We start from the raw sequence: 18,743 nt of genomic DNA on the forward strand, positions 1-18,743 counted from the left end.
TTTTTTTTTGTAAATTATAGTTCAGCGTTGTATGTCCTTTTGCTACTTCATTTTTTATTCTTCTGTCCTGAAATCTCTAAAATTAGTGATTTTACTAATGGTGTTACTCTAGTCATATTTGAATATTTGTTTGTTATTAATCTCACGGCTCGTAGGTTATTGCCCTTGATTTATTCTGATAAAGAAACAAGCAATATTTCCTCCAACATAAAAATGAGAAGAAACAGCCAATGTTTTGTGAAAAAGATCTGCTGAATATTCAGTCAGAAGAGAACAAAAGAATTAATAGCATTAACTCAGCCTCTGAGAATTAGGAAGGGGATAATGTTTGGAACATGGAACACAAAGTAAACATTACACCACATAGAACATAAATTAACATTACATCACATGGAACAATATGAGAACATTATGGAACAATATGCAAACATTACATCACATAACTAACAAAGTAAACATCACATAACCTGGTACACAAGGTAAACATTACTTTACATGAATAAAATTATTATGTTAGTGGGAAAAAATCAATGACAATACTGTAAGCATGGATTTTAAAAAAGGCATTATGACATTTGTATCAATAAAATCTCTTGTTTAAATCTTGAGTCTAAATCTCTTGTTTAAATCTTGAGTCGAAATCTTTTGTTTAAATCTTGAGTCTAAATCTCTTCAACCAAAAGCAAACCAATTATCATATATATTTGCTAATAAATAATTTTATTTTCTACTTTCATTTTAAAAGGATTCTAAAACAGTAAAAACAAAAATGTGATATCAAGATTAGAATTCTGAAAATAATTTAACTTAAAATAGGCCTACACTTTAAAAAAAGGAAATATAAATTATTGTTTTAAGACTAGAAGCAGATGTTATAGATTCTCATGCCTGTCACTGTTTATTTTTTTTTTTTAAAGTAATATTAATTGAGTTAACTTATTTTGACACTCCATTGACTAAGTGGGCATTGCAAGGTATTTGTTAAAGATGCTATTTTTGGAATTTGTTCATATTCTTAAGATTGATAAAAGGGGCTTATTAAATATTTTACATGTTTTGGAGGTTCCTTCAGAGTTGAAGATAATTTACTTCCTAGTCCAAGCCTGACCTAGGACGACAGGGTTTTGAACCCGAAACTATCGACTATAAGTCCAAACAACAGTCCAGCGCAGGGTGCTCTAAAAGGACAACATTCAACCTAATCAGAAAAAAAGAAAATAATCCAACAAAAATAAACATTTCTTTATCAATGCATGTGCTAAAGGGTTTGGTTCAAATTGAAGAGAAGGGAGCATGTTTTTTGGCAACAATGAAATATCTATATATCTACAAGGAGAAACCCAACAGGAAAAAGAAAGTACTATACTACTATTTATAGTGCTTGCCACTTATAAGCAATGAAGTAGTCTGTAATCTGGACACTTAATAACAATGAAATAATACTTAATAGCAATGAACTAATCACTATAGATAGCCAAGAAGAAGAAACAACTTTTAGCAATGAAACTATCATTTACAATTTTAGAAAAACTTTTTATTGACATTTTTTTCTTCTTACAACCAAATGCTGTATTGCAGTAGTTACACAGTTAGAGGGGTTAAAAAAATAAAAATAAATAAAAAAGACTGTTAACTATTGAGTTGTGGACAGTTCAGAATTGGAAAGAAAAAATACAAAATAACAAAGTGGCAACACTTAATCCCTAATTTCATTAGATAGTTTGTTATTCCAAGCATTCAATACTAAATGTATTAAGAATAAGCAGTAGGCTTTTTTTTAACAGATCAAGATATACCTAATATGATCAATCTTTTTGGCAGCCTATTGTTTGGTCAACATTTCAAAGTATCAACAAGTACATTATAATTATATAAATAAGTAACAAATGAGCATAAGAATAGTTTTGGTTTAATAGGACATGATTGTTGCTTGCTCTTCTATAAGTCAATGAAAATAATAATTTAAAGAAAAAACAAACTTTTTGACATTTCATCACTTTGCCACATTTCTATATACATTTGTCTGTAAAATTACCTATGTATGAGTATTGCTTACCACTCATGAGCCAAACAGGGACATACTGTGAAATAACTTTTTTTGTGTTCACATTTTAAGGTAAGCTATTGCAGTGTTTCCCAAACTTTTGAAGTGTACATTCTGGGTATTTAGCTGAACACTCTGATATTTATTTTAGAGAGATAAATTCACCTTGTGGCGTCTAGTTAATTATCCCAAATGTTTGTGGAACACCAACACAAAACACAGTTTGGGAAACACTGATATATTGTATGGTTACAAATAAAAATAATTTCATGACATGGAATGTAAGGGAGGAAGGTATCTGTGACAGAAAATTTCTGTGGCAGCAAAAGTCTGGATTCACTACTGGTACTAAATGCAGTGGTTCTCAAACAAGACAACCGAAGGGGGTCCGAAGAAAGATTAAATTGAATACAATTAAAATAACTTCTTAGCTAAAAGCCAGTTTATAATATCAGATAACTTTAATACTCATCCCTCACTATTGTTTAATCATTTTTTTTTATGTACTATTCAATGACGACCTAAACTCAAGATTTGAGAACATTCTTCACTTGGGTACCCCAGATGGGTGTTGAACCCTTCTGCACTTGAACAAGATAAAATCCAAATCAAATTTTCTTCTTTCACTTTGTTCTCATACCAGTGTATATATATATATATATATGTATATATATATGCTTGAAGGTTCAGACAAGTAGTCATATATCTGTGATGAACGGTGCAGTGGTTTCCAGATATGGCAGCTTTTCATATAAGCGTCCATATTCTTGTTTAGGCCTTTTGATAGATAATGCTGCTTTGAAGAACATGGCCAGCATTCTCTGGTGATGCTCCACAAGGGCAAATATCACTAGTCCCAGGCTGTTTGGCATGCTTGGGTTGTTTATTAACGTTGTAGTTGTTTGCTCCAAAGCTTATCTTTCAGCTCTGTGGCTGTCCAGGAGATCTCCAGTTGCCAATCAATCCATACTAATGCAGAAGCAGCTTATTAAAATATCCCCAAACGAGGAACATAAATCAATGTGTTAACAAGGATACCACAAATTCTGATTACAAATATTTTACAAATTTATATCTTGCATTTGAGTCATTGTAAAAAAGTTGTTGACTGCTTTCCTGTCTTCTTATTTGGTACAACAAGGAAATTATCACAATGAACCTCATCACAAACAAAAGAAACTGACTAGAAAATTTTGCTCATTAAGCCAGGCATAAATATACTCATAAAAATAAAATTTAATCAACCTCATCCAAGTCATTAATTATTTTTAAATTTGATTTCAAACAAAAAGTTATTACCTCAGCAAACACTCCTTCAAAAAAAAAAAAATTTTTTCAATTTTTTATAAATATAATATACATTTATGTAGCTTTTTCTTTTTCATATAGGTGTCCATGGCAAGTTTTGACTATACAAAGGGGTCCTCGGGTCAAAAACGTTTGAGAACCTCTGCTATAATGAATGTAATGGGATTTGCATTTAGATGGACAAAGAGATCTTAGTAAAAAAAATACTTATAGGCATTGTGTAATATTCTGTGTTGCTAAACATGATTTTCACTAGCATTATTAGAAACAGAAGTTTAAAACAAACTGAGCTTGTAATAAAATAATAATATGAATCATCAACTTGGAATATTTATAAGGAAATCACAACTTACTGTGAGATCAAATTTGTTTGTCTTCAAACTTTCACTCACAAATGCAATCAATACTCCCAGTACACAGACTGATCCCTTGTAATCAATACATACTTGAAACTGTCATCACAAATACAATCAATACTAGGTAGACAGAATGGTTTATTGTAAAATACGTTCTCTTTAATAATGAATATTGAGAGATTTTAAATATAGGGACTTTATCAATAATCCCAGAAATACATTTGTAGGAGATCATTTACAAATTGCAGAATGAATAAAGATGGTTGAGAAGAAGAGTGTCTTGTGCCCCAAAATTCAAATGAGCATTAGACTTATACAGAAGTTAAGTTTAATGACCACAGCGCTATCTCTTGACAGATACATAAACTCAAATTCTTTATTGTAATAGCTAATTCTTAGCATAGAGGTTCAACTATTAAAGAAATGAAATTTAAATCAATCTCTCGTTTAAGAGTAAAGTGAAAATGAATATAATATATTAGAAAGCAAACTCACCACACTCTTTGAGCAAGTTATGAAGTAGTGATATTATATGGTCATAAAAAAATGTAAGTCACTACTTTAAAACGAAGATAAAAGGACAGAGAATGTATTCAAAATGTTGTTATATCACTTTATTAAAGAGGTTTAAAAAAAAAAAAAGAAAATGACATTCTTCCACAGGAAGACAATTTCTTATCACTTACCAATACATGAATTATGTGGAAAAAAAGATCACACAAAAATTTGTTCTGTGATATATCAATGTTTAAATTTAATAAATTGTTATATATTGTTGTTGCTGCTATTGACATTTAAATAAGATAAGCATCAGCTGGGGCAATTTAGTTTTTTTTTCATCACAAGAATTTTGAGTAAAAACTAACTAAACTACTACCACACAAGCCAAGAGGCCCTAATTTCATTGATATGAAACGTTTCATGCTTATGTAAAATAAGGTAAACTAAATGAAAAAAAAAAGGTTTAAAATGTACACCTAGCTTGGGGGCCAATGAAAATTTTCTCTTCAGACATGAAATGGTTTCTATTTGGCACTAGAATTTAAGTATGATATATACCTTCATTTGATTGTTTCATGAATGGGGTCTAGGTGTTCCATTAATGGGGTCTAGGTGTTCCATGAATAGAATCTTAATAAACCCCAAAAACAAAGCAACTTTAAATATATTTTGAAAAACATAAGTTTCCAAATGATAACATTCAAAACCTCTGCCTAGCTCAAGATACAATGTTCATCATTATGTTATAATTGCACTAAAACTTGGGCCTACTGTAGTATTTGAATATGTATGAATCAATTCTAACATCTCATTTTATCTCCATTGGACTACAGCTAATGGGTAAAAACGTTTTAATTAAATATTATAAAGGAGGCATACATTCGTCAAACAACTGTCTCTTTTACAAAATATTAAATAGATTATTTTGTTATATAGACCACAAGGTCTGGAAGGGAAATGTACAATTTAAAAAAAAACACACTATTTTGTAATATAAATAAACAAAATGTTAATAATGGTACTGGCAATTGATATTGTGATAAATTCACAATAATATAGATTTGGATTTGGTAATGATAATAATCATGATTAGAGAAATGAACTACCACTTAATTGCTACAAAAAGTATATCATAAAGCTTTTCTAATTTATTTTTTTTTAAAGTTCTTTTGTAAAAAAAGAAAAAACATCATTTGTAAGACACCACATTCATTTCAGCTAATCAAAAAAAAAAAAGTTTGTATTCATTTTGAATGTTATAAAATATCTTACAAAGGCAGCTTGAATTACTCAGACAAACTCTTGAATTCAATTGAAGTGGGCACAATTGAAAAAAAAAAGTGCCACAGGTTACATTTTGAAGCAGTATGAATTTTTTTTCTATCATAACATGAAATAAATAAGCATGTTTCAAATTTTCCATATTTACACACACACATGTTCCTTAATCATTAGAACTATAACTTAAAACCTGTTATGGACACACATACACAATTATGTAAGCGTTTTCTTTCAGCAGTGACCATTTGATTGCAGAAATACTGAAAACTTTTCTTGCGGCTGATAACATTAAGTAGGGGATACACAAATTTTAACAACATAACAATTCAGAAGTGTTGAATCTATAGCTCTTTTGTAAGTAATATATATATATAATATGGTAAGTTCATGTTGCATTGTTATGAGTATTATTCACATGTGTAATAATAACAGTGCTTACACAAAACAGAAATTAAAGTATTTTTTGGTTCTTTAAAAGCTGCAATCACTGACAACCATTATTATATTGACATGAAGTATAATGTATTTCACCTCTAACAATCCAGAAACTTATTTAGTAACATAATGACACACAATAAATAAAATAATTCTGTATATGTAGGTATAAACAATGTGATACAGATCTTTTTATTGAGATGTATAAATTAATTTGTCATTATCAAATAATAACTAAATAATAACAATCAATATTGGAAGTTATATAGAGAGAACCTTGAGTCAATTTTACTTGACTACCAAAGAATAGAGGGGGAGCAGTAAAGGGCTTGGCTCCAAACCTGGGGTCTTGGGTTTGAATCTTGATGAAGACTGGGATTTTGAATTTTGGGAACTTTAGGGTGCCCAGACTCCACCCAACTCTAATGGATACCTGACTTTAGTTAGGGAAATTAAAGACACATGGTTGTAGTGTTGGCCACATAACACCCTGGTCGTTAACCATTGGCAAAAGAAACAGCTGACCTTAACATCATCTGCCCGAGAGATCGCAAGAACTTTTTCATAATTACTTACGTTCTTTAAAAAAAAAGTTGTTTTGAAAAAAAAAGAAAAACCATCATTTGCATAAATTAATTTGTCATTATCAAATAACCAAATAATAATCAATATTGGAACAGGTACCACTTGATTGTGGAACAGGAGATTTTAAAAATAAAATCTTCTTGAAGGCCAGGAATTTTTTTATTGGAGAATGAAACCGGCTAAGTGGTGTTGTCAAGTACAATGGCATTGACTTTGATTCTGAAGCTTGTGTATGAGTGCAATATTTCACATGACCATGCAAATCAAGTTGCAACCTGCATTAAGTTAACACAAATATATCTCTCTAATACCCCGAATCCACAAAAAAGTATGTAGTTATATTCTGAATTAACGCAACAAAGTGTTTCTTATTATTGTTGTTTTTTTTAATTAAACAAAAAACATTGGGTCCAACATGCAAATCATAATGTGTTTGAAAATAGAGGATAAATACTGCACTCCTTGATTGTCAGGCTTGAAAACAAGCCTTATTATTAATGTGGTGCAGAGAATTATTAGAGTTTCTAAGAACTTCCAAAAGGAGTTCAAAATTGTTTATACAAAAGTATAAATCAAAACTTTTTAAGTTCAATCATAAGCTGATGTTTGTAGTATACATTTTACCATTAACATGCACCCCATCATGCAGCTTTCATGATTTTAAATGGAGCAGTGTGCTACAAGTAATTTTAGGAATGTGACGCAAATCTTGATGGAATAAAAAAAACTTTTGAACTTGTCCTGCTTTTAAACACCCTTCTTAATGTCTTAAAGACATAAAAGCTTAAACAAGGTTTTCTTGAAAATGGCTAAAAACTTAAACAGTGTTATTATGCCACAACCTACAAATTTAAGCAGAATACTGCAACACATGATTCAAGAAAACAAACTGTTTAAAAAAAACAAAACAAGTTTACTTAAAATGCAAACCATGTCTTTTGACTAGACAGAATTAAAAGTCAATACAAACAACAAGGAGGAATGTTTTGAAACTACACTTGTACTTAAAGCCTAAAATTTAAACAAGAATTAGTGTGCAAAGAAGAAAAAAAAAAAATTTTTATCAACATGACAATAAAACAGTGTGAGATACTGTTAATACAGATAATACTTTTTTTTTATTCATTATTGTTATAATAAGACTTTTTAGCTCGCACAGTAACAAATGTTTTATCCCCATTCTTGTCTATAATAATACCCGTCAGGCACTGCCCATACACACAACCTGTGTCTAAGCCTGTGGCAAAGGGTAGATCTTGCAAGCCTCTGCGGGCATCATGTCCATAGTAAACATGCTGTGGCCCTTTCCATAAAGTTGCCCAAGCCACGCCTATTTCTGGCTTGCTGTGAGCAACAGGAACAGGCCCAAACACTGATTCACCATAAACAAGATTTCTCATGTGGCACACATCTATTAGGCATTGCCGTTCCAAGGGAACACCTGGCACCAGCCCTGCATGGACCACAATTGAATTGATTTTGGGGACAGTCAAAGAATATGGCAAGTTCTGAAGATACTGAAAATCCTCTGCTGAAAATGTACTCAAGTATTGGTATTTCTTTGAAAGCTTGTAATCACTGTTCATCCTCATGCTACGATACTCTCTAAGTAATGACTCTTCGTGATTGCCTTTCACTGCTGAAGCACTTCCATTAGCTGTGAGCTCACGAAGAAGAGTCAAGACCTCTTGATTTTTCGGACCCTTGTTCAACATGTCTCCGACAAAGATAATGAACAGGTCTGATGTGTTGATTCGACTCTGGGCCTGAGAAATTAGGTCATTTAGCTCATCAAAACAACCATGTACATCACCAATAATAAGAACAGGCCTGTCACCAATTTCATCATCTGTAAGCACTACATGACACTTTTTTGGGAGTGGCAGGCCATACTTTGTTTTTGTAGGATATGGCTTTACTTGGTTGTAGATATCACGCAAAAGTGACATACAATTAAACAATATTGCCGCCATTTTTTCCTGAAAAAAAAACAACAAACATTATTAGATAAATAAATAAAATAAATTGAGTTTTAATACACATTTAAGATTCAGATAAAAATATATTATATGTCAGCCTCCTTCAGTCGTAGAATGATTATGGTTCATCTTGTAGAGCACTTTTTTCGTGTGACAACAGCCCTATATATATTATAATTCTAGAGAGGCATTCTCATCCACATATAATGCAGCTAAAGCCCTGGATTCTCTTTGGTGGTAAAGGATCCAGCAGTTTTTTTGGGGCACACTTTTACCTAAATATAGATCTAGCTCATTTAAAACAGTATTAATTAATTCATGTTACTGTTAGATTTATTGACAGATTTAGGCTACACCTAAAAAAGTGACAAACACATTTGATGCTACTTTCCTACCTACGCCTACACTGCCTACAGGTTATTAACTTATTATACGATGACAATGATTGAATGAAGCATGAAGTATGATAAAGCAAAATCAACGTTTCAGTAAACTTTCAGCCAGGCAGGAATCATTCTACTATACTGTCTAGACTCTATGACTCTCTACTCTTAAAATAAAGTATTATTCTATTAATTTTAATTTTTTATTAACTCGGTCTCGGTGTCTCTAGCTTAATTTTGGATTCTTAAATTTATTAAATTATCTATATTACATGATCTCGATCTACTTTATTTTTTTTTATTACCTGGACTGCCCGGACAATCATAAAAACGTTTTAATGAGCTTGCTATTCATTTTAATGATAGATCTACATCTATTTCTATACTCTATAGGGAAAATTCTCAATGACACTATTATAAAGTGTAACAAAATTAATTCAATGGACATTATGTTTATAATGCAAAAGGTCGCCAGATATTTTACAAATACCAATATCGCCACTTTAAAAAATGGTTGTGATCGGGTGTATTTAGATCTTTTCGTATAAAATGAAATTAAACAATATTGATTAGATTTCGTAGTGTTTTTTTTTTTATAAATAAAAATTAAAACTACAATATAGAGTTCTAAGGACGTGCACAATTTTGTAATTGTAATGTAAAATGTTGATTATCATGTTATATTAATATTATGTTAGCCAAAACTCTAAACCACAACTTGAGTTAGACGAATTAACCAGCCAGCTTTGTGTGAATTAATGGAAATAAATCTCCTCTTAAAATACAAAAGATATTTTGAAATAAAAACTATTCTTAAGTTTTAGTACATTTAACCTTCTGAAAGACATTTAAAATAATAAATCATCGTTTTACATTGACACATTTTCAGTAAGTGGATTTTTACTAAAATAAATCTTTATATAGTCACATAGTGTTTTCTGGCATACTTGGGAAACTATTTCCTTTTAAAAGAGCGATTTAAGTTCACTTGCCTATATGTTATAATTAAATTTTTCTAGCTATTTACATTTTCTGAGGTTTATAAGTTTAGATTTCTTATATCTAGACCCTATATCTAAAAAATGTAGATTTACACTCTATGTCCATCTAGACTAGATCTGGAGCGCACGTTGAAAAAAGACAACATGACATATAATAGATGCCTAAGATATCGATACCTGAGTTAAATTTATGTTCATGTCGATACTAACAACACAAAATGGCGGCGCCCATGAATAACACAAGCTCATTGGGTTCAAAATCACAAGAAGTAAATGAGTTAGGAATTCCAAAAAATTTAAGCCACAATGATGTTACCAATTTCAATTTAATAATAGATCATGTAATTGGATTTAAAAAGATACCAAAGACTGATCCAGCTTTGGCTGTTGCCGGTATTCCACAGGTGCCCTTGTCAAGGGAGGAAATGTTTGTGCGTGAAATTTTCGATAGTTGTGCATTTAAATCATCAGCGAGTTGTGTTATTGGTAAATTTTTTTCTTTGAAACAATCTATTAATCTAGTAATATTAATCTAGTAATAGTATATCATATATTAAATTAGTATTATATTATAATATTATTTAGACTTCTAGATTCTAATTTAATTATTATTCAAATTATTGCCCATGACCATGATCAATGGCTTCCGGGCTTGATAATGATTTCTTATGTCTTATTATAATTATAATAATTGAACATATTTAGGGCTTAGGGGAAGCCAGCATTCTCTTTAGAACAGTAGCGTAGCTAGGGTGCGATACATTTTGACACTTATTTTTTAGTTTATAGTACTTTATTTAAAATTTTTTTTACTACAGGATTTGCACTTGGAGCAGCATTTGGTCTGTTTACAGCTGGAGTTGACCCCATGTCCACAATGACAACAGAAACTCCAACAACAAGGATGGTGTTGAGGGAAATGAAAGCACGTTCTCTTTCATATGGAAAAAACTTTGCCTTGGTAGGGGCCATGTTTTCAGGGACTGAATGTCTGGTGGAATCGGTAAGTCACATGAGCTACACTATATAAATATTTATATAAGCTATTTTTTCAGGGATTTTCCTAAGTCAGTTATGAATGAAGATTTAAAGATTACTTTATTATAGAGTTTCCTTAACGTTTATTTTTCTTACTTAAGATGAAACCTATGAAGAGATGAAATTGTGCAAGCTTTTATCATCCTTTGACATACATTTTCTCAAATAGCACAACTTTATATTCAAATGAGTACCAATCTTTCTTTCACATTTTACATCTCAACAGACAACCTTTTCACTTTGCAACTTCTTGTGTGACTAATAACTCACTACAATAACACTGCTTTTCAGTTTCACATTCTGGAGTCATCTGTCCTAAGACAGCTAATGACAATGCTACTTATCTTGCATCATTCACAACCAATTGTTAACGTCTTCCCACCGTCACCAAGAAAAACACACGCACACACAACACCCCATAACAATACTTTGTATGGCAGTGATGAACAGCTGAAACAAAAAAAACATGCTTTTTTCCCTTGGCACAGATGGCAAAAGAGTCTGAAGCTAAGCAGCAAAAAGCTGGCTAGAATATATATATATATATATATATACATTTTGCTGTTATGTTGTTTAGTGTATTTCACCTTGTACAGCTACAAAAATAATTGACATACTAGTCGACCCACGGCGTAGCATACACCACTATTTTGCAGGGCCGGCTTTAGGTCAATGCAACCTATGCGACCGCAGTGGGCCCCGCACTTTCATAGGACCCCTGCTAATTCTAGGTGTATAAAATATTAAATTAAACCATTTTATAACTTATAACAGATTTCCGCAGCCTCCTGTTGATTTACCAGGAGCTCCTGGAAATCTTCTGAAATTGCAAAATATACAAAAAAAAAGTCCTGGAAATATCCGGAAATTATTAAAATCTTTTGGAAACTCATAAAAATCTCCTGAAATATGTAGACAAAAATTGTCATTTTGGGGTGTCATTCATATGAAAAATGCCAATCCTACGTACAATAAAAAAAATGGCATTATGCTATACCCGTAATTGTGGAATCTAGTGAAAGAAGCTTCTCGCGCCTCAAACTAATGAAGTGGTTAGGTCAACTTGAGGTCAACAATTCTCGTAGTTAGATTGAAACATTTGGTAATTCTTGCTATCGAGCATGATCTATGTAGGAAACAGAATTCTTATGATATACTGTATGACTTCACTACGTGCAAGGCTCGTAAAGTAATTCTGTATGTAGTAAAAAATGAATAAAATGCAAAGAGGAATTTATTTTCTAATACAAACTCTTAATTTTCACTTATTATCCATATCCCTACCAAAACTGGGCCCCGGGAAATCCGTTTCACATAGGGCTCCACAATGGTTGTCTGGCCCTTCTATTTAGTGATGTGTCAATACAGAGTAGATTACTTCTTCTCTTTCCATGACTTCTTGGTCACAAAGGTTAAGTCCGGCCCTGCTGTTTGGTGACTGGTTAATATTACTTGTTCCCCCCCCCCCTCCCTTTTTTTTTCTCCTCTAAAATTACGTGGTGTCTAAACTCTTGAGCCATGAAGAGAATTATATATATAGATATGTGATTTGAAATGTAAATATCTCAATGGAAAGTACATTAACTATCAAACATTATGTTCTTATGTGCAAACCACTTTCTATAATATTTTTTATTTAGTATCGAGGAAAGTCAGAACTGATCAATGGAACAGCCTCTGGAGCTATAGTAGGTGGAGTGTTAGGACTTCGAGGTATATTTTTTGGGGCAGATATTTACTTTTATTTACATTTTAGTTAGTTATAAGTTATTTGTTCAAAGGCATAGAAAGTAGAACAAGACCAATTACTAATAATATTGTTTTAAAATGTTTAATGTGGTGATAATAAAAAGAAAAGTGTGTCATGCATTCTATAATATCTAGTTGTGTTTTTAAATGGCAACAAATTGAAGGGTCTGAGTTAACAGGAGAAATACAGGGGGTTGTTTTGATGAGGGCTTGTCTACCTGCAGTAGGCTCAGGTTTGAATCTGAAGTAGGAGTTATAAAATTACAGATTGGACTTGAGTTATGTTAGTTGAGCACCTAAAGGCAGCAGGGAAACCTTCCCCAGAAACACCCACCTTCATGTGTGCATATAAAAGATTGGACCAGAGCATTAAGCATGCTATTTGAGCATGGAAGGCATGCTGTACACACACACACACAAAAGCAATAATAATATAAGCATCTGCGTTGTATTGGATCTTGGTAAACTTTTGTTAAAATTGTTGGCACGTTGTGCTATTTTTTCAACCAGATGAGTTGCTTATTAAATACTGACCTCAGTATACACAGGGTCTACGCTTGTGTAAAATATAATAATGCTTGCTAATCTTTGTTTGTTTTTTTCTAAAACCATCCCAAGTAACATTTGGTTATTTCAACTAGTAATAAGCAATAGATGAATAACTTTAACATGTAGATTCACATGTACATCTTTTTTTTTTTTTCATGCCCACAGCTGGTTTGAAGGCAGGTGTGTTTGGTGCTGTTGGCTTTGCTTTGTTCTCAACTGCTATAGACTACTACATGAGGCACATGTGATCTCTTAGTAATTAGGATAGAAATGTAACTGTATATTTGACCATTAAGGAAATGTATGAATAGAATATCAATGTTGTCTGTGACTTGAGAGAATAGAAGTGTGTGGAGAGTTGAAGAAAGATTTGTATAAGACTTTGAAATGTTTACGTGTTTTTTTTTATCTGTACATACGTATTGTAAATTATTAAAACTGTATCATAATGAAAATGATTATTGCTTTATTTTTTTCCTACTTTGCTTTAAAATTAAAGTAAAATCAATACTTGAGTCAAAATGCTATTGGGCTTGTTGATTGCTGTCAAATACATTGCTCAATTTAGATTGGATTTTTTTTTTCTTCTGTATTTGAAGTTTTAAGTTCTCCATTATTTCACCAATTAAAAACAACAACATATATAACTAATGTAGGGGAGAGAATAATGTTGACACCACTCTTGCTCGTTTTCATGCTTAACCTCTCTTTTGTTCACCACATCAGCCATGGTTCAATACCATCAGTCACCATTACGTAGATAGATCTAACAACCTGTACCGTTAAAAATGAAATTATTTTAGCACTCTCGTGATCCTCGCAAGCTTCATCAACACGACTCAGTAATTCTGTGGACCTCGCCAACTCTATCAATAAAAAGACCAATCACACCCATTGAATGGCCAGACTTACCGTGGTTACACTAAATACCGAGCCCTACATTATGTCACGTGAAGTCACTTGCCTTTGTAAATATAAAGTGGTTTGTTGTAAGCACAACAGTGCAACGTAATGACTAGATCGATTGATTATTACATGAAAGAAGCAATTACGTTGAACTAATGTGATGGTGATCAGACGAAACAACACACACTTTGCCTGCAGTGAAGAAAGAAACGTGTGTGGGGGGGGGGGGAGAGAAAGAGTAGGTGGTCTCTACAATATTAAAAAGAAAAAAAAAGTTCTTTGAAGCAGGCTTAACACATTGACAATAGCTACATAAGTTAATTTCATAGTATCATTGATTTGGTTAGAAACTAGCATAGTGTCATCTAATAGTAGGCCTACTGACATAGGACCTTATTGTGTTGTACAGAATCAATGATAGCCTGCTTCAATGCCGTTTAGCTGTGAAGGTCACGTTTGTAAACACCGTGACACTCGATTTATTGTTAAAGGTGAGGACAAAATAAAAACGCCAAAGAAAGAGTGGTATTGACCTAAAGGAGTTGCCTGAATCGTTGCGGTAGACTACTACCCAAAGCGGTACCGTATCTATATATATATATATATATTTGGTTCCTTAGGCGTCATTCACACATATAGTGCTGTTATTCTCAAGCCGTGAATTCATGTTATCCTTGTGGTAATCAGTGGACAAACTGTATGTAATTGAATTGTTACTCCAGTGTATTTCCTTAAACATAATATACTTTGTGCCAGTGGCATACACTATGCGATATTTGGGATAAACAAATAAAAATAACTACCGGTACTTTATTGTTTAGGGTATAATAAACTTGTCAATTTATAAGGGGATAGTAGATGTAAATGTAAGTATGACGTTTTTGAGAGAAAGAGCACGAGCGATAGGAAGTGAAAGAAAGGGCGAGAGAGAGAATGAAAGAGGAGAGACAATATATACGATAGTGAACATTAAATTGTATATTATTTACATATTTTGTGTAAAAATTCTTTTTTTCTAAACTGAGTCAACCTTATTGAAAAACAAAAACGAAACAGTCCTTCAATTGTGACTTCTGACGTGTCCAAGTCTAGACACAATCAATAGTCAAAGTAAACACACGCCCGTAACGAGGGGGGAGGGGAATATTTCAGTTGGGGGCTGGGGTGGAAGAAAATACTTGGCATCACTTTCATCTAAATTACAATAACAAACAAAGACAAGCAAATAAGTGTACAAAGCTAGTTTGTAGATTGGCGTCCTAGGCAACCATCGAATATAAAGGTTTCAGCTAAAGAAGAATAAAACAAACCTTAAATACTTCATATCTAACTTATCCAACCAGTGGCGTAGCTAGGAATTCGACATCATTGGAGGTCCTGAGGGCTCGATCTCTTTGGGGGCCCTTGTGTTTTGCGTAATATTTAATGTAAAAAAAACAACACTCACGGCCCCCCTCTCGAGTTGGGTCCCGGGGGATTTTCAAATTCTCCACCTCCCTCCCTCACCCTAGCTACGCTTCTGTATCCAACAAGGGTACCTGTATTCATGAAAGTAATCGTCCCCCCCCCCCACACTTAAAAACAATCTTGCTTATTTTCCCTTTCCATAAGCATCTTACTTATGAAACAACTTTAAGATGTTACTAAGAACATGTATGACGTAGCGTGCAGTTAGCTGAAGTTGAGTGAATAACTTAACTTTAGAATTAATTGACATGTTGCTTTACGGCCGAGACCAATAGTCAGATTGATGTGCTTCCAAAATGTAAGTCTTCGTAACTGAATTCCATTGTAAATCATATAAATCTCTTTCATAACTAAAGAGAATTTTTTCTACATTTATAAAGACTTTCATATTCACCGCTATCTCTTAGTCTGTTGAACCGTTAGGGTAACACACAAGATCTGTTGACCACGGGCGGACTGGCTATATGGGCAAACGGGCAAATGCCCGGTGGGCCGGTACCAAAATGGGCCGGTCTGGTCGCGACCAAAGAAAAAAAAATTAAATGCAGACAACTTTAAAAAAAGTGACAGCAGCAAGACACAAAGACCCGAACACGTTATCTTCTTGTTTTTTTATTATTATTATTACAATTAATTTTGTTTGAAATTCAACAAGAACAAAATTTAAGAATTACACTATACACTGTACGTGTTATCATTTGTAAAACGTTAGACCGTACTTTCTGCTATGCACGAGCGGCATGGCCTTCAACACTACTTTGATGTCTTCAAGACTGTTTGGCCTGATCATTTTGCTGGTCGGCATGGGCCTTTGATGGCACTCCTATTTTTGTTTTACTCCTTCCCTCATCCGTTTTTTTTTTTATGGTTCCATTGAAAGTTAACGAAAAAGAGGGATGGGAGAGGTTAAGTTTGAAAACATTGATATAATGCATCAAAAGGGGAGACAATTAGCTCGTTAACAAAACTTAATAGAAGTTAAATTAAACACATACACACAGCCGCGAAATAGCAAACCACCCAACTTATTCATAGCTCAATATGGGTATAACCGTAAAAAGCTCTACTTTCTGCGATTTGAAAAGAAAAAAGTAATTTTCTTGTTTTTTATTTGTAATAACATAGATCTAAAAATACTACACTTAAGGCTTACAAAAAAAAATTATTTAATTGAAACATAAATCTAGATTGAAATCGACACCAATACCGTTATGATTGTATGATTAATGGCAAATTTATGCTTAGTATGAAGCATAGACTATATATAGTCTATGGTATGAAGTCATTGATGATGAAAATTATTACAATAATTTATATAGCGCTGTCACATCCGATATTTAATGAAAGGAGATTTAGAATCATTTATATTTTAAATATATATTTATATACAAATCGCGTTTTTGAGAATGTACTAGGACGAAGCAAGAGCTTTTCACATTTAGAAGTACCTCTCTAACCGTTCTGCTTTCTCTTATCTTGTAAAGGAATATATATAGTTCGTCCATCGTAGTTCGATTATGACCACTTTGTCATCCAGAGGGGTGAGGGCTTTGCACTGGGGTTTTATGTCTCCTCGTGTGGCTGGTGAGACTTATGTGAGCCCGGAATGTTCGGCCGCACACTGGGCAGGTTATTCCAGTTGGAGCTAGTGTCATTGGCCTTGCTTTTCTTCTCTGACGTTTTTCTTCTGCCAGCTTTGTTCTCTTTTCCTCAGCAACCTTGTCGCCGGTTTTCACAGCGCGACGTCATGATGCTCTGTCATGTGCCTCTGCCTCCCAGGTGGCTGGGTCTATGCTGAACCCCTTCATAGAAGTTTTGAGGGTGTCCCTGAAGCGCTTTCTTTGCCAACCTTGCGAGCTCTTTCCTTCGCTTAGTTGGCCATACAAGAGTCGTTTAGGGATGCGGTGGTCTTCCATTCTGCATACATGTCCTGCCCATCGCATCAGGATTGTGTGGATGCTTTGCAGACCCGCTCTTTGAAGGACTTCATTATCTGGTATTTTGTCTTGCCATTTGACATTCAGTATTTTTCACAGACATGTCGTGGTAGTGATTCAGTAGTGGTAGTGATTCAGTTTCTTTGCATGTTAACTGTACACTATCCATGTTTCTTAGTCATAGAGCAATGTAAGGAGGACGACGGCTCGATAGACCCCTAGTTTTGTATTTGTGGTGATACCACTTTAAAGGAATGGATTGCCTGAGTCAGCCAGGAAAACCAATGACTTAGCATATTTTAAGTCACATGACTAGATTGACACATGAAATGCGTAGGACCTAGTTATTTTAATTTTTTTGAAGAAACGTCTGTAATCTATAAGTAATATCAAAAAGTTTGAAACTCATTAAGGCTGCTATTGTAGTGTTTATAGTTTTCAGACTACATACATGTATAAATAGAATACATTATGTAAGCCTACGAAAGCATACATCCAGTTTTCGATGCCTTATCAAACTTTATATATTTTGAATAGAATTAGGCTTACACCTATGTTAAAACACATGGGCGTAGCCGAGAGGGGAGGAGTTCAAACCATCACCGGCCTCAGATCTCATTGTCTGAAAGGGAAACTTTACTTACTCCCCAGTCAACTTAAGCAAACTACAGTCACCAAATTTCATGAGCGTAGCCAAAAGGGGTTTTGTGGTTCCCCCCCCCCTCCACCTCCAATACAAAAACTAAAGCATTTTACTTTTTTCTACCAGTCGCTGGACTCCACTGAATAGAAGATTTAGTTTTTGATTTTTTTAGCGGAAGAATAGCAGGCTAACTGCACTGTAGATACCGCAAAATATGCATTTTTTAAAACTTACAAAAACGTAAATAATGCTTGGGTCCGGGGCGTTATGGTAGCTTGCAGCGCTCCCCCAGACTCCCTAGCTGTCCCTTGGCGGTGTATACTGCCTTTTACTAATTATAGGGAGTATTCTAGGGTAGAAAAGACGTTTGAAAGAATGAAAGATAAGAATGTAATGAAGATTAATTACATATAGACACACACTAATATATATATATAAATTGCGGAGAGGTTTAAAATTCCCCCCCCCCACACACACACCGAAAATATTTGACATGACATTTGTGGGCCGGTTTATATGGTAATGCCCGGGCCGGTTTTGATACCCAGTCCGCCCCTGCTGTTGACCGTCTTTCTCCATTA

At 33.5% G+C, this 18,743-nt stretch overlaps 2 protein-coding genes across 2 annotated transcripts; one reads left to right on the plus strand and one right to left on the minus strand.

Moving 5' to 3' along the window:
- Nucleotides 1–1,893: 1,893 nt before the first annotated feature.
- On the minus strand, nt 1,894–9,525 carry LOC106075257 (bis(5'-nucleosyl)-tetraphosphatase PrpE [asymmetrical]-like). Its single transcript, XM_013236209.2, has 2 exons — nt 9,178–9,525; nt 1,894–8,489 (listed from the first exon to the last, which is right to left on the minus strand). Exons 1-2 carry the CDS (start codon nt 9,196–9,198, stop codon nt 7,629–7,631), a joined length of 882 nt encoding a protein of 293 aa, XP_013091663.2. The 5' UTR covers nt 9,199–9,525; the 3' UTR covers nt 1,894–7,628.
- A 386-nt stretch (nt 9,526–9,911) lies between these two features.
- Nucleotides 9,912–13,664, plus strand: LOC106075256 (mitochondrial import inner membrane translocase subunit Tim22-like). The gene is made up of 4 exons (XM_013236207.2): nt 9,912–10,359; nt 10,692–10,876; nt 12,552–12,624; nt 13,375–13,664. Exons 1-4 carry the CDS (start codon nt 10,092–10,094, stop codon nt 13,455–13,457), a joined length of 609 nt encoding a protein of 202 aa, XP_013091661.1. The 5' UTR covers nt 9,912–10,091; the 3' UTR covers nt 13,458–13,664.
- The last annotated feature ends 5,079 nt before the right edge of the window (nt 13,665–18,743 follow it).

This window comes from Biomphalaria glabrata, chromosome 12 (genome assembly GCF_947242115.1).
Source record: "Biomphalaria glabrata chromosome 12, xgBioGlab47.1, whole genome shotgun sequence".
Taxonomy (NCBI): domain Eukaryota; kingdom Metazoa; phylum Mollusca; class Gastropoda; family Planorbidae; genus Biomphalaria; species Biomphalaria glabrata.